A 17,289-nucleotide genomic window follows, 5' to 3' on the forward strand; every position below is an offset into this window, starting at 1 on the left:
CAATGTTTATATCTCAAAGTAAATACTATATTTTGTGTATATAAAAAAAGTATTAACTTAAAGCTAAATCGATTTATTTTCTGATATATTTAGGTCTCCTTTTTGTGTTTACTGTATGTCATATATCTTATAACATTTCTGTTATGCATATGTTGCATGTTCTCTGTATTGTCACAATTAAAATTTTCCTTAAATATTCAAATAGTTATATGAAACCGCTGTTAACGCATAGTCGTCCAACTCTTATGGAAACTTTGCCCTCTTTTTGCCATTCTGTTGCTAGAGTTCTTACCAGCACACAACAACTTTCTAATGTAGGATTTTTCATCAAATTATAGTTTTATTATTTCATGTTTCTTTAAAATATTTGTAAAATGCAGGGATGTTTGTGCTCCCGGGATTTTTAACTTCGATACCTGGAAATTCTGGGGATCGTCGTTCAAAAGGAAGTAGAAATAATAATGAATTATTTATTTTGATCTGGGTAATTTTGTTTGCTTTGAAAGCAGAAAACGCAAGGTCAGTGTGTGTGGTGAAAACTTTTCCTTTCTTTCTCCAAAGGCAGTGATAATGCGTGAAAAGGGGGAAAAAACTTCTTTTTTGTTCTTTCCTTATTGCGAGTTATGACTCATTCCCCCGGTTCTTGGACATTCTCTTCTGGATTCTTTTCGGCAAGTAGGCGCGGCAGAAAAAAAAGGGAGAGACTTCGTTCGACCAGATGTGCGATCATGTGACTCTGGATTCAAAGGTCTTATCTCTCCTGGCGTGGCGCCAATAAGTAGAGAAGGGGAATTTTTCGCCGTATTAGCTATTTGTCATTGATCGCTTCTCAACTTTTTTTTCTCCGCTGTGTAAAATTTTTGTTTCATTTATTGATGCACGTGTAAATTGTTCATTTCGTTTATTGAAATATTTTTTTATTTATGTACGCAAGAGAATTTCACTATGAAATTTCTCGATATAAATAGTTATATTATACAATTAGAAGAAGGTGTCCGGAATGCATTTAGGTGGAATTGGATTGAACGGAGAGATGGTAATGGGAATACCATCAGCACATGGTGCAAGAAAATAAATGTTGCTGGACAAGCATATTGTGTTTTTTTTGGTACTCACTGCTGAAGTATGGTGGGGAAGGATTCAAGGCTTTCACAAATCATTCTAAAATTGTGACGCACATAAAATATTCAAAGTGCAGTAGACATTCAATGACTTCAAGTAATTATGTTAATTAAAAAAAATACTGATGACTTACTGGAGACTGATGCTCGGCCATTGGATATAGTGACAAGAAAAGCACGCCAAGAGGTATTAATAACTTTGTTTATCACCGAGAATTCTCTTTCTTTCAATGTAGCTCCCAATTTAATTGAACTCTGCAAACACTTGAGCCGCGATCAGATGGCACTAAACTCGTTGGAAATGTCCAGGACTACTGCATGTTATAAGATGAAATATGAGCTCGCAAAAACTATTAAGGAAAATATCATTAAAACTTTAAAGGAGACTCCATTTTCTCTAAATTTGGATGAAAGTACTAGAAATGCTCAAGAAAGTATACTGGCAATATTGGTGCAGTTTTATGACAACAATCAAAATGAAGTTGTAGTTCATCATTTTGCATATCTAAAGATGGAATCTTGCAATTCAGAAGCTGTTTTTAAAGCAGTTGTTAATACTATTGAAGATAACAATATTCCATGGGCAAACTTAATTAGTGTATTAATGGACTCATGTAACACTATGCATGGAAAAAAAAAGGGTGTTGAAACCAGACTACGATCAAACAAAGCACCCCACTTATTAGATATTGATGGTGACACATGTCACACAGCTAATAACTGTGCAAAAAAATTTGCTTCATGTTTTGATAGATACTTAGAAGATTTGTTTGATGACATCTATTTTGATATGAAAAGCTGCAGTAAAAGAGAAAATTTTTTCAAAATCTGTGAATCCTTTGCGATTAAAAAACTTAAGCCCTTGAAGAGACCAGATCATAGGTGGGTGTACATTTTATGTGTTTTAGAAAGAATGAAAGATCTGTGGGATGCTCTTTTTGCATTTTATTTTCACTACTTGGATAAAACTGATAAAAGGGATTATTTTTCTTATGTTGAAACTGTATACAATAAAAGAAATATTTCTGCAGCTCAGAAAAAATTGTTGAAGAGGTGTATTCTTGCTTGCATTCCCAACAACTCACAAAGGATGCTTTAGCTCGGAAAAAAAGAATACTAAATGGGTTATTTGTTATGCAAAACAAAACTTTATTGCATATGGCATTATATTCAGCAGTATTACCAGAGTTCAACACATATATTAAATTATTTGAAACAAAAAAACCAATGCTTCATTTAATACATTCCAGTATTTATAAATTGATGGCAAAATTTTTCTCTTTTTTTTATGAAGCCAGAAAATATAGAGTGCACATCTTATAATGATTTATTAAAGGTTGATGTCACAAATCCAGAATTCCATCTACCTAGCAAAGTAATATTTACTGGTGCAGAAGCTTCCACTCTCCTGAAGAAATTATCAAAAAATCATCCAATAGCAAAAGAATTCCAAATTTCTCTGATGAAAGCTTATACTAATACAGCACAGCATATGAAACAGAAATTACCCCTTAAAATTCATATCTAATTAGTTTTACAGCATTAGATCCAGAGCTAAGAGGTAAAACCAGTACAATATTAGCTTTTGGAAAATTATCTTTTATGTCCCATATTTTTAGTGATAATGAAAAGTCAAAAGTAGAAACTGAAATAAGGTTATTCCAGAGTGATATTGATATCACCAAAGAAATGCTCTACACATCTGATGAAAGTGGAAATCAAATCAAGTGTACAATTGATAAATATTGGTCTAAAGTTTTTAATTTAAAAGATGATTTCACAAATGATTATAAGTATCCTACATTGGTTAAATTGGTCAAAGCCTGCCTTAGCTGCTTCCATGGCCCATTAGTGGAAAGTGCATTCAACTTAATGGATACACTTGTCACTGACTATAGAACCTCTCTTAAGATTGATTCCCTAGATGCAGTGCAGACTATTAAATATGATTTAATGGCTTCTAAAGAAACCTCATGTGAAAAATATGGCTCAAAGAATCCAATGACTGATCCAATTCACAAAGATCTCTTACTGAATATGAACAGAAGTTGGAAAACATATCAAGAGGACTTAAAAACATGTATTTCAGATGAGTCACCTATAAAAGTCTCTGAAAAACCTTCTACATTAGCAGAAAAGCAAACTGCTTCTACCTCTGCATGTGCAGTTCTCGAGGAAATTTCTTCAACTGTAAATGAGGAAAATAAAAGTCAACCTTCCTGCAATTATGAAGTTTACCACAAAAGAAAGAGAAGCCCACAAACATCAGAAAATAAAAAAAAGCAGCAGAAATTAGATAATTTTTGTTTTAAAGAATTAATTCAGGTAATTTAAAATATTTACATAAAATGTAGTAGTTTATATGTTTGAAAATTTATGGTTATTAATTTTGCAAAAAAAAGTAATTCATTGAACTTTTCTAATTAGGTCATTCAATACTTCATAATTGTAATTTTTCATTTATCTCCCCCCCCCCTTCTCGAAACTCCAAAATGTGGTAGTAAGTCCGTAAAAGTTTCAGGATATTTTTTCGGGTCCCACAAACACCCCTGAAAATGTTTATGTAGTTTTTCTGTATATTAATATGAACTTAAAATAATTTATGTGTTTTTTAATGCAGTCAAACATATGTTGTTGTTAGAATTCTAGCAGTTCAATCTTTTCTAAAATTATTTATTTATTTACTTATTGAGTTATTATTGTCGTGTCCACATCACATGGAACAGTGGTTGCCAGAGCATACTCCGAAGAGAGGTTGAACTTCTATTCCAAAATCCTATTGCAGTTAAAAAAATAATATGAAGCTTTGGAAGCTTAAAATTTCTGATCATTTAACATTTTACAGGAGATGAAACAAGGAATGATTGAATATAATACCTTTACTTGCCAAATGATAAAACTAAATATTTACACTTGTAAATAAAACTAAAACCTCAATGCAAAAAATGTAGTTTAATTTTGGAATTTCTGATGCTTCTTTGTTCATATCTGTTCTCAATGTAAAACAATTAGAAAATAAGTTATTTAAAGGCATATTACCATATGAGAAAAAACGCAACAATTTGAGTAATGCTGAAGCATAAATATGTACATAAGATTAAAATCTACATATTACTACAAGATCACATCATTATAAGTATAAATTTTATTTCTCTTGCAAGGAAAAATGTACATAAGATGTAAAGTTAGGTATTTTGAAATTGGCATATTATATATGGTATCAAAAGCTTATTTTATTCAATTATTCTCATAATATAAAACACCAATTTTACAAAATGTTATTAAGGTGTTTAGACTATGTTAAATAATAAATTTTATTATGCTGCTGAGTAATGCCTTTTAGTGAAATAGAATTTAAATGATAAAACTAAAGTGTGACTGACTGCCAAATGACAGCTATCTCTAATCGTTATTTGCACTGAATGAAAACCATTAATTTAAAAGAATAACATCTCTAAAGGGTGTTATTAATAATATATTATATTTTTGTTGTAATATTTAGTATTACTAAATAAGATAAATTCTTTTAAACGGTAGTACTTATTGATTAAATGTATGAATTAGAGTGCAAATGAGAAATAAAGAATAAAAGTAAAGGTTAAATAACTAATAAAACTAAAACTGAAAGTTATTAAGATTAATAACTTAGTTATAAAGATGAAGATTTTTTTTTTTTAGTTTGTTTACAATGCTTAGGAATGCTTTCAAAATTCATAACTCTCTTTGATGTCATAGTCTTCTTCAAACCAAGGTTCAACAGCCTGGGATGAATCCGGTTTTCTCTAGAAATAGTGTTTAGAGATTATTGATAATTCCATGTACAATTCCTGGAGTTTGAGCTTTCAGATTTTCGTTTTCAGGAGAAAAAGGTCTTTTTTGAAGCAGTCTCATCAAACTCCAGTAAATACTGGAGTTTGATGAAAATTATATATTCATGTGATAGGAAATTTTTCTTCACCATTTCCTTTTGTCTGTATTCCTTCAATGAATATATTGAACATTACTTTTGTAATATTTTTTAAAATGCTTTATTTTCTTCCTTATTGTTATTTTTCAGTCTGTGTCAAACCAATCCCAACATTCTTCATTGCTTTCTTAATTTTCCCGAAACAGTATCACCTATCTTAATATAACCTCTTTAAACAAGCTCCATTTTTCAGTAGTTTCAATATTTCTATCCTTTATTCTCTTTTCTTGTCATGTCAGGAGGTCAGGTTAATATGTTTGGTAATTAAATCATTCACACTTATATTTTTTTTAGAATTCAGAGCTTTCATATGTAATAGAAAGTTTAGTTTTTAATTCTGGCATCACAAATGATGATGTTAGTCTAAAGCAATTTCAGAGTAGGATCTAACACGTAATATAGTCTCTGAAATAATTTTGTGTCAAAGAAACTGGGATTTTTTTTTTCAGCATTTTTCCAGTCAGTGGCATACATACCTCAAGGGATACTTGATGGCCTTGTCAAAGGTTTGGTTTATTAGATTACGGCAAAGCACTCGAGGGCTATCTGCCTTAAGGAAGGGATGCCTTCGTGGACGACTTTTTAAGGGAAACTGGCTTGTATACATGTTACACATGGGGAAAACCACGAAAACACCCGTGCAGCCAGCCCGTTCGCGGGATTCAAACCTTCCTTGTTCCCTTATATGAGAACATGATTAATGATGATGGAAAATATTAAAATGTTACAATAAATGTTGATAATAAGCAAACTATTCAGAAAGTTTAAGCTTAATGTTAAATAAAAAAGAAAGCAATTACCAGGATTTCCAGTGTAAGTGTTACTGGTAGAAATGTGTACAGATAAGTGTAACAAGTTTCATCTACCCTGCCCACACCTGTTATGTTTTAACTTAGTTTGTATTCTTTTAAAGTTGTTAAATTGCATAAGAACTGTTACAGATAGTAGTGACTAATGCAGGTTCACTTTTTTGAAGACTATCTTTTTAACTAAGCCTGAAATTTTACATGATGGAAGACTTGAAGGACTTGCAATAACTAATTGGTATTATTTCAAAAATAAATAAACTTAATGTGAGATTATAGAATAGATTAAAAATATAGAGCAATGTTTTCAAAGTGACGGACAAAATTGATTTTGTGATAAAAAGTTAGAGCTTTGAGAATCATTATTCGAGGAAGGGAGAAAAGTCCGACCAAAATTATCTGAAAATGAAGTTCAACTTACATCAAAGAGAACTTAATAACCCGTTTAAAATGATTCAAATGCACTCTGTTGCAAAAAAACTGCAAAAGTCGGCAGTGTATAGTGTTCGAGGAGATAAACAAGTGATCAAAAACTCTGACAAAAGAAGCATTTTATTTAATTCAGAAGTCAAACAACAAAAATCAGCGTTATACCTACAAAATTTTACAAATTTTGTCTGTGAAAATTTTGTAGGTATAACGCTGATTTTTGTTGTTTGACTTCTGAATTAGTATTTATTCAGCGTGTTATTGTGTCTTAAGCATTTTATTTATTAGTAGCAGCACAAAAAATGTGAAAATCAGTAGGTGATAATGCCATCCCTGCAGCTATACAAGCCGATACTCGGTTAGGCATGGCGTCTATCAAGTTGCTAATGGCCCTCTGCAGTAGATTGTGCGACAACTAGTCACTGAGTTGGGATGTATTTTTACACAGCTGATTTGCATGCCCAACATTTCCTAAACATTTTTGATAGGTGACAGATCTGAAGATATGGCAAGTCAGTTGAGGACTTTATTAACACATCGAAAATATTGTTGGGAAAATAATGTGATGTGTGGCCGAGCGTTGTCCTTCTAAAAAACAGAACCTGAATGACCTGCTAGCATAGACTGTACAATCGGTTGCAAAATCATGTCAGCATATCTGCGAGCAGTTAGAACACCTCGCAGCATGACTAATGCTGGACAGCTGTCCCAACTGATCACTTCCCTGACTATCATCCATTGTGTTTCTGGCTGTGTGTCACTTGGTAACAAATGGTACATTGGGCTACTTACCTCTCTGTCTCCAGACACATAGGTGGCAGTCATTAGCATTGATAAAAAAGCATGGTTTGTCACTGAAGAAAACATTTCTCCATCAGACTCTGTCCAGCTTGAGCAAGAATGGCTCCTTGCAAGATGGCACTACTTATGGTGAAGTTTCAATGTTAAGTTGAGATTGGACCCCAGCATCAATTAGTCCTCTGTGAATCATATCCTGAAATCCCTGCGAGTTAGCAAATGCCATTGAATTGATGATAGCATAACTGCAGGTGTGCCAGCTCTTATAATTACATGATCATCTCGTGCATTGGTTGCCCAGGGACATCCCGAGCCACTACAACATCTGACTATGCCTTTTGATGAGCCACTGGTTCCATTAATGAACGGCAACCATATCACTTGGACCAATATGCCAATCCACCTGTTCGACCAATTGGCCTCCTTAACCCTGATGCGATCCCTTTCAAAGTCTGACAACTCTTCGTAATGCCATCAAATGCATCTTAAAGGGTCTTTCATTACAATGTCATGTCAAGTGTGGCTGTAAATGGTCGTCACACCTGCCCTTTTACATTCTATCAGGTGTGCACTTCAGACATGCATTGCATTGCTCCACAGTGCTAATTGGTGCTTCAAGTTTAATCATTTACACAACTTTCTAAACCACTGCCCTTGTACTTGCCATTGTTTTTCTTGTTAACAGAGGATTTCCACTTAAATTCCGAATTTTCTATCAATGCTTTTTGATCTAAAGTTTCTAAAAAATTTGGAGCTTTCCTTACTTCTCTTTCATGGGTACACAATTGTGTGGTTAATTTGTCTAAAGTTCTCTTTTCATCACTAAGAAGTAACCAACTCGATCTGAAAATACGATAACTGGGAGGAAGGGTATCCAATATTTTGCAAATCAACAGCATTTCTGGCAGTCTATTTTCTTCCTTATTTTCAAGTCCACTGTTCAGTTCATTCCATAGATTTTTCAGTTTTGATAAATGAGCTGCCATATCATCATTTGAACAACTGAATTTGAAGACCTGTAAACATATGTTATAAAGTTGATTATCGGATGAATCTTCAAATACTTTGTGAAGTTCCAGCCAAACGTCTGTTGCGCTATCGAATCTCATTAGCTTTTGTAAAGTATCTTGAGTCATGGAGTTTGTAAGAACCATCATAGTGCAAGTATTGGCTTTATTAAAAACCTTCATGTCATTTCTGAATCTCTTTCGAATCTCTTCAGCGGCCTCATGATCAGGCTCCACTGGCTTCTTCAATTTTCCTTCCACGACTTCTAAAGCATTTTCGTGATAATTTAATACGAACTTAATTCGATATTTCCAAATAGACCAATCACTTTTTCTGCATAATGGCTTAACAGATATCTTTTCAGCTTCCATTTTTGCAAACTAATTTGCTCGCTCGCGTAAGGCTTACGAATTGCTGCTAATGTTTATCTCCGCTTTGCTTCTAAATTTTTCTGCACAGTTATAGCATGCTGGGTGTCATAACCTGATCAAAAACACTGCTTCTTGAAAACACTAACTGCTTCACTAAAAGTGAAACACTAACTGCTTTCAAAAACGCTAACTGCTTCTTGAAATATTCACCTGATTAAGAATCCTTTTTTTATTTTTTCTCTTTGATTACTCTCTTTTCTGAAACAATTTAAATTTCATAAAGTAAGTTAACCATCTATCATACTTTTCTGCCAACATCCTCTGTTACAGATTACTAGCAGCATTCTTCTAACCATGTTTCTAAATTTAACCTTTTTCCTTTCTGTTTTGAAGACATCTCATTGTAAGACTAATCACTTAGAATTTATGAAATTTAAAACAAAAACAAAGCAAATACATTTAGTCAACCATCCACATCCCTTTGAAATAAATGCGACCAATTGTAATAACATGAAAAACAGAAATAAACTGAACTGCTGCCTTTTGAACAACGTTATGTGTTAGCAATTATGCTTACAATAAATGAAAAAAAAATAGTATAAACAAGAGTCTAGTGTTAGGAATGGAGACAAAACAATAAGCAGAGATTTATCTGGATGTTACATGGTAAGCATGGTAAAGTGTAAGGCAAGTGACAACAACTGAAAACATGGCCAAAAAACAAGAAGTAAAAATCGTGTTGCCAGACATGTTGCAAAATACAAATGGGAAATATAATCACAAATTAAAAGTTATTTGCAACAGGTGTTTCTACATATCACAGCTATAAAGAAGACCTTGTGACTCTATCTCAAAGTTATTTCATAATCCTAGACCAGGGATGTCAAACTCATAGGTACACTTGGGTCAAACAAACAAGGTTTAACTTTAGGCGAGCCGGAAAAAAAAAAAAAAAAAAAAAAATCAATATTCATAGAAACGTAGATTTATTTCGAATAATACAATAATAAACATATATATATATTTATATAGAAAAGAACAAGAAACATTTAATGTTTACGTGCTGATACTTGACATCTCTTCTCTGCTATTATCTTTCCTATTTCGGGAGAAATTTTGTTTGCAGTGATAATTTTCAACGCTGACCCAAGGTGAGCATCATAAATATGGTTTCTAATAGGAGACTTATTACCTTTCGTGACTGAAAATAACTGCTCGCACCGATAAGTGCTACCAAACATGGAAATAATTTCATATGCGAATTTTCGAGTATTTTCAAACCTGGCTGGTAAATATTTGTAAAATTCAGGCACGCCCACTTCAATGAATTTTGCTTTCAAATTTGAGTAGCATTGAATCTCGATCACCTCCATTTGCATATGGCTGGGTACTGAGTCAATACTTATTGAGAAAATCGAAGAAAACAAAAAAAAAAATTTGTCTTCGAGGGAACTAAAATCATTAAACCTCGTTTCAAATTCAGTTGTTAAATTTGCAATTTTTTCTGCGTATTTTTGATACGAACAAGTATCATCTAAACTTGATTTGTTCATGCTGCACGTCGGGAAGTGTGTCAAATCTTCATTTTTAAGTTGTTTTTCCCAAAGAACTAGTTGACATTTGAATGCTTTAATTATGTCAAACATGTTCGTAATGATATGATCTTTTCCTTGTAATGATAAATTTAAATCGGTTAAGTGTTTGGTTATATCAACCAAGAAAGATAAATCTTGTATCCATATTGGATCGTAAAACAAACTTACGTCTTGATTTTTCGTTTTTAAAAACTGACATATTTCTTCTTTCAAATGCCAGAATTGTTTGGAGCAAGATAAGCAACGTACCTCGGTATAGTAGGACAAACCCGAATATTCACTATCTAACTCACTTAAGAAAGCAGTGAATTGACGCTGATTTAAACCTCGAGATCTTATAAAATTTATAACTTTTTTTATATATGACAAAACATTCTCCATATTTATTACTTTCGTGCATAGAACTTAATGTATAATACAATGCATATGATGAATGTTTGAACTGTGAATTTCACTGAGTTTTTTTCTTAGTAATGCTACGAAGCCCTAGTTTTTCCCGGTCATTGATGGAGCGCCATCTGTAGCTACAGAATTTAATTTTGCCAAAGGTAGATTGTATTTCTGCAGAAGTCCAAAAACACAAGTAAATATATCTTCTCCTGTGGTAGTACCAGGCACCGGTATTAGTTCCAGTAATTCCTCAAAAATGTTAAAATTCTTGTCACAAGAACGAAGAAACACTGCTTATTGAGCTTTGCCACTAATGTCCGTGCTCTCGTCACAGGCAATGGAGAAACTTTCGAAACTACATGATTTTGCTTTGATCTGATCACTTAAATTCGCGGCTAAATCAGTAACTCTTTCCGCAACTGTATTTCGAGACAATGAAATTGATTGAAAAGCCTTCACATTTCCAGGACAAACAATTTCTCCAGCTTTCATTAGGCATTCCTTGATGAAATCACCGTCAGTAAAAGGCTTCGAATGTTTAGCTATCAACTCGGACAAGACGTAGCTTGCACGTACCGCCGCTTCACTTTCTTGCAATACTTTACTAAACATGGACTGTTGCTTTTTCACTTCTAACTTGAGCTCTTTCAACTTTTCTTCTCTCATTAATCCTTTGTAATTGTTATATTTTGATTTGTGTTGTTCGTAATGGCGTTTAATATTATATAACTTTGGTACATTAATAGTATTATTACATATCAAGCAGATTATTTTATCATTTATTTCACAGCAAAAATATTCTAATTCCCATTTTACTTGGAATATTCTATGTTCGTCAGCGATTTTTCGTTTAATTTTACTACCACTTGGTTTTGATATAGACATACTGAGTACAAAGGGCTGGAATAAACATGGTTAACGTTAAAAAGTTAACAAAAATTTATTCTTTCCACAAGAGGTAAATCAAAATGCTGAAATATTTCTTCAAAAATATTCTAACAATATCACAAAATGTCAAACGTTTAGCAAAAATCAATTCAAAATAGAGAAACTAATTCTATCTCACAGCGAAATCGCTACAAATCAATCACAGCATTAAGTAAACAAACAGTTTGCTAGAACTACAGCTACTACTGAGATGAGTTGTTTGTTCTCGGCTTTTATAAGCTTTATAATTAATTTCTCAAATATACTGGAAACATCTATAAATATCTGAATTTTTGTGGATGACAACAGCAATTACGAGATATTTATTTATTAGGTATTAAATGCTTAAATGCTAACAATATCACAAAATGTCACATTTTGTGATATTGTTAGCATTGTTCACACGCTGTTCTATTTTTAACCTTCCAACGCAGCTGTCTTTTCACAAATCATCTGCGTTGCTAAGGCAACATGAAGCAAATCTAATTACAGTTCTAAATAAAAAAAAAAAAAAACTAAATAAATAAATAACTATGAAATCTGTAACAATATGAATTAAGGAATAATTAATAATAAAGCAAAGTGCATGCATGCACTAATATATCGTACAAAACTATGATTGGAAAACTGAGACCATGAGTTCGGCCATCGGGTAATGCGTACAAGTTCTGAGTGCACGTGTCCCCCAAAAGCCGAAGGTAGCTGAACGCAAGCTACTCACACGCATTTGTAATTTAAGTAGTGTGTGTGTCAGCTCGCTGTGAATAATCTAACAACACTGAATAAATTATCGTTAATTACTTAGCAGTAAACATTTCATTTTTTTCTTCGTCGATATGTTATTTTATTATTATATATTATTATTTGCCGATATATTGGCCGAGCCGCAAAAATATTTGTTGTGGGCCGCAAGTTTGACATCCTTGTCCTAAACAGTCAATATTGTATCTCTGTTTTCAGTCAAGGTTCCATAGGCATAATGTAAACCAGTTTTCTATTACGCCGCGGAAGGAGGAGGGAAAATTCGCCAAGGGATTTGGTGACTGAACCTGCCAATGAGAATTTCCCCCCTCCTCGATGTGTACAGGAAATTGAGAAACACGTGTTAAGAAGAAACGTTCTAGACTCAGATTTCCACCCTTTTTCTTGCTCGAAATAAACAATCCATTCATTAATTTACTTGCGCGAAAAAAAATTTGTTTTAGAAAGAAATTTAAAATGCAGTGGCGTAGCTAGGGTAGTGCAAGGGGGCCCATCTGTCCCTGGGCACAGTATTCAAGGGGCGCCAAACTGATGCTACAAAATTTTTTAATGAAATGTTTTTCAATTCTTGGCACACAGAAAGGGGCATAAATTCTTCAGTTGTCCCCGGGTGCTGGAAATTCTAGATAGCCCCTGTTAAAACAATATTCATTTTATGGACTCTTGATAAACATGACTTTCGAACTTCAACTCCGGCTTCGAACTTTGGAAACAGATACTTCGCACATGCGCAGCCATTTCCATCTACATTGGGAAGGAGCCAATATGTATATAGGAATTTTTGGTGTATATTTTCCCTAGTTGATTTTTCAAGTTGAAAATTTCAATTTTCAACTGAAATTTTGGTATATTTCTGTACCAAAATTTCAGCCTAGATTTTCCCCCCACTCTTGAGATTTCAGTGAAAGAAATTTTTTTGGGATAGAGTTAGCCAGACCAAAGTGTTCCCCTTTGACTGATATTTCCCTTTCATCTGATGAGCTTAGATGGTTTTCTGCTGATAGCTATGTTACCATAAATATGAGTGAGTTCTTGATACATGCAAACCATGTTAAGAAGAGACTGCAATGTTGAAAGATTTTGTTAATCTAAAATTTCTCCATGCCACTTAAATACATATGCAGGTGGTGTATACAGTTTTCATCTTAAATTTTTGTCATCATCAGAAATATTTAGGACTTCTTCAATTTCTAATTTTAAATTTATTGAACCTTCTCTGTAAGAATGACTTGGATTTCTAGATTTTCATTTCCTGCACAGGTGGCCATCTTTGAGAAGATGATCACCCTGAACAGAAGGTGATTTTCAGTTTGTGTTATGGAATTGATTCTATTCAAGGCTTTCGTGTCTTAAAAGTCTGCTGAAATAAAAATGTGGTATATGGGATTATCAATATTACAGTTTAATTACAATGTATCAAGTAAAGTACTTAATAGAAATAAAGTTTCGGGAAAAAATATCTTGTATTTAATTTTCTGAAAATTTATTAGTAAATAGTATTTTTAAAAATAAACATTTTATTTTTAAAATAAACATTTAATTTTATGCATTAAAAAAAATTCTGAATTATAAATTTAGTGCTTTCAAAAACACTAACTGCTTCTTGATATATTCACCTGATTAAGAATCCTTTTTTTATTTTTTCTGTTTGATTACTCCCTTTTCTGAAACAATTTAAATTTCATAAAGTAAGTTAAATATCTATCATACTTTTCTGCCAACATCCTCTGTTACAGATTACTAGCAGCATTCTTCTAACCATGTTTCTAAATTTAACCTTTTTCCTTTCTGTTTTGAAGACATCTCATTGTAAGACTAATCACTTAGAATTTATGAAATTTAAAACAAAAACAAACCAAATACATTTAGTCAACCATCCACATCCCTTTGAAATAAATGCGACCAATTGTAATAACATGAAAAACAGAAATAAACTGAACTGCTGCCTTTTGAACAATGTTATATGATAGCAATTATGCTTACAGTAAATGAAAAAATTAGTATAAACAAGAGTAAGAATATAAGGAAACATTTAATGAGTTCCTAAACACAGATAAATATTTGCTACTATATTTACTAACTTATCCATGGAATCAAGGTGATAAAGTGTCTGCCAAAAACATCATGGGAGATAAAAAGAAAACATCACAGCTCTAAAATATTGTGGTATGAAACATTGTAAAAGTAAGAAGGAAACTTAAGCATTAAAAAACTGAAAATGAGCAGAAAATTAATGCTTCATATAGCAGTTTTAATAGATCTTTTGAGTAGTAGTTAAAATAGTTAACTTAAGTTTTTAACTATTAAAATATATTATTTAATTAATCTCTTATAATGTTGCATTGGTAGTTTTAAAAAAATGTAGTCTAAAAAGCCTAGAAAATGGGTGATTTCATGAGGTTACCTATATTAAAATTGTTATCCATAACCTTTATTTCCTACTCCTTTTCAGTTTTGAATGCTTAAGTTTCCTTTTCGTTTTTTTCCCTGCCCAACTTATTCATTATTAAATTACTTATTAATTACTAGACATTTAACAACATCTAAAGCTTGAAAAACATCTGCAATAGTGTAGTCATGCATTGATTTGTAAGTGCTTTATTTTTTACCACAATATTTTCTACAATTTTTACAGTGTTTAATGTTACAATATTTTCTACAATGTTTTAAAACTGGGATGTTTTTAAACTGCCTTTCCCCCTCCAAAAAAAATGGTGGCCACTTGTCTATAACGGTATTGGCCATTACTAAAGCCAGGAGTTGTGGCCATTTTGTGAAGGCACCTAATAGGCGGCCACTGTTACCTCCTATGAAGGGACAGACAATTTTACACCCATGCCTTCTCCAGGATTCGAACCTGGGTCCTTTGATATCTCAGTCAGTCTCCCCTAACCACTATACCATCTGGGCGGCAAGTGCTTTATTTTTGACAACAATGTTTTAGAACTGTGATGTTTTCTGTGTAACATTTCGTTTGCTATGTTTTTGCTGTGGTGATTTTGCTTGTGACCTTTATAAGACAGCAGACTACAGTGGAAGCAAAAAGTAGTTATGATGTTATAAGAATTGGAAATGTGATGTTTTGATTTGTTTAGTAGGTAAAAAATATTTAAATTTTATAACAAAGTTGATTTTTGTAATACAAATGTGAAATGATGGTTGCAGATTGGTCATCTTAAGAGAATATAAATATCAATATTGATTTTAATTTTTTCCCCCTCAAAATTACTGTTTGCTTTTAGAGGTGATCGCTATGAGAGGACTTACTGTATATATTGTAATGAATGCTAATAAAGAAAAGGGATTGAAATTTGAAGGCTTCTTCAAGCATTTCCAGATGCATTAGCATCATTAAATTTGCAAAAGCTGAATCTTATTTGTTTGCAACCATATTTTTAATAGCAATATATTGTTAAAATATTTGCAACATATCTATAGCTGTACATAAATTTGAGTATTAATTTTAAAATTTTTGTTTGATTGTAGTTTTTAAATTTTTATAACAGTATTATATTTATCTTTCTTAGTACTAATTATAAATGTGCTTTGATAGAAATCACATTCACTGTGACATTAATTTTATTCATAAATGCTATTTATTCCTCATATTAGGAAGAAAATATAAAAGGTGATGATGAGGATTCAGATGCAGATCTTTGCTTAGATGAAAATGTTCCATATGGAGACCGTTCTAATGGACATCCGGGTGTATCAACGGTAATTTATCTTAGTTAATAATTTGAGTATGATTTTTCATCTCTTTTTATAGGGCCTTGTAAATAGTATTTAATATCTTCTTGTTTTAACACTTTGTGGGCCGCTGTCATGCTGGCGTGACTTTTGCTCGCCAACGGTTATCGGCTGCTGTCACGCTGGCATGACTTTTGCTCGCCAACAGTTATCGGCCGCTGTCACGTACGCGTGACTTAATTTTCACCAACGACGATGCTTCACATCGATGTTTGTATAGATAGACATACAATAGCAAAACATTTGATGATCAGGAAACATTGGTTTCAACTGTTTTCCTCTCCCAGTTCACCAGACTGTCTATTATTGAAATCTTTTTTTGTGGACATTTGTTTTGTTAGTTTGAGACTGTCGTTAACTGCTTTCAAATATCGGAAACTTACGTTAGATTTAAAGATATCCTTCAAAATGCTCTTCAATGAGGAAATATATGCTGATCTGTTATCAGAAGAGGATAATTACTCTGATAGTGAAAGTGATTCGGACAGTGGGAGCGATATAATTGTGAGATGATTCAAAAATAAGGAAAGACCAATAATTAGTGAATCTGAAAGTGATGAAGAGAATTCCGTGGTAAATGATTGGTCAGAAGTTGATTTTAAACCTAACTATCATGCTTGCCTGGAACGGTTTGGATTACAGGTACCATACACACCAGATATATTATCAACTGTGGAATTGTTCATTGGGGACGATTTATTTAATTTGTTTGCCACACAAACAAACTTATATCATAATCAGAAGAATAATGATAACAGCAATGCATCAACAAAGAATAAAGCTTGGATTGATACAAATGTTGTAGAAATGAAAAACCTTTTGGGGCTTGTTATTCTAATGGGAATAGTAAGAAAACCAGAACAAGACGATTATTGGTCTACTCACCCTGGATTACATACACCTATTTCTGGAAATGTTATGCCAAGAAACCAATTTCGGCAGTTATGAAAGTATTTGCACTTCAGTAATAATGAGCATTGCCTAGAAAGGCTTGATAAAATAAAACCAGTTTACTTGTACCTGGTAGAAAAGTTTCAAAAAATTTATAAACCCAAGAAAGAATTATTGCTGGATGAAGGTATCATTCCATGAAGGGGCAGGCTATCTTTTCGTACATATAATCCTGCAAAAATTATAAAATATGGAATTTCAGTCCGTATTGATGCTAAAGGAAAGTTTAAAGTTTATAAAATTAAAAATTTTTAGCAATAGTAGCAATAAAAGCTCCCTGAGATAATATGTTGTGCAGACATTGAAGACAATAAAGAGGTTTCAAACTAAACCAGTTTATTAACAATATAAAAAAAAGAATAAAAACACACACAAAAAAAAATTTAAACAATATCAGAGTCTTAGAAAAAAATA

The 17,289-nt window shown here is 32.5% G+C and overlaps 1 protein-coding gene across 4 annotated transcripts in view; it reads left to right on the forward strand.

Annotated features, from left to right (window-relative positions):
• Positions 1-17,289, forward strand: part of Nhe3 (Na[+]/H[+] hydrogen exchanger 3) — a 101,149-nt gene that overhangs the window by 66,072 nt on the left and 17,788 nt on the right. For all 4 annotated transcript variants that reach the window (XM_085823181.1, XM_085823184.1, XM_085823183.1 and 1 more), the window contains 2 exons: positions 206-314; positions 15,787-15,891. In XM_085823181.1, coding sequence (XP_085679307.1) covers positions 206-314; positions 15,787-15,891 — 214 coding nt within the window. The remainder of the gene's footprint in view (positions 1-205; positions 315-15,786; positions 15,892-17,289) is intronic.

The sequence above is a fragment of the Stegodyphus dumicola genome, chromosome 9, assembly GCF_044657685.1.
Source record: "Stegodyphus dumicola isolate Sdum_Otavi_A_Nest chromosome 9, ASM4465768v1".
NCBI classification, from domain to species: domain Eukaryota; kingdom Metazoa; phylum Arthropoda; class Arachnida; order Araneae; family Eresidae; genus Stegodyphus; species Stegodyphus dumicola.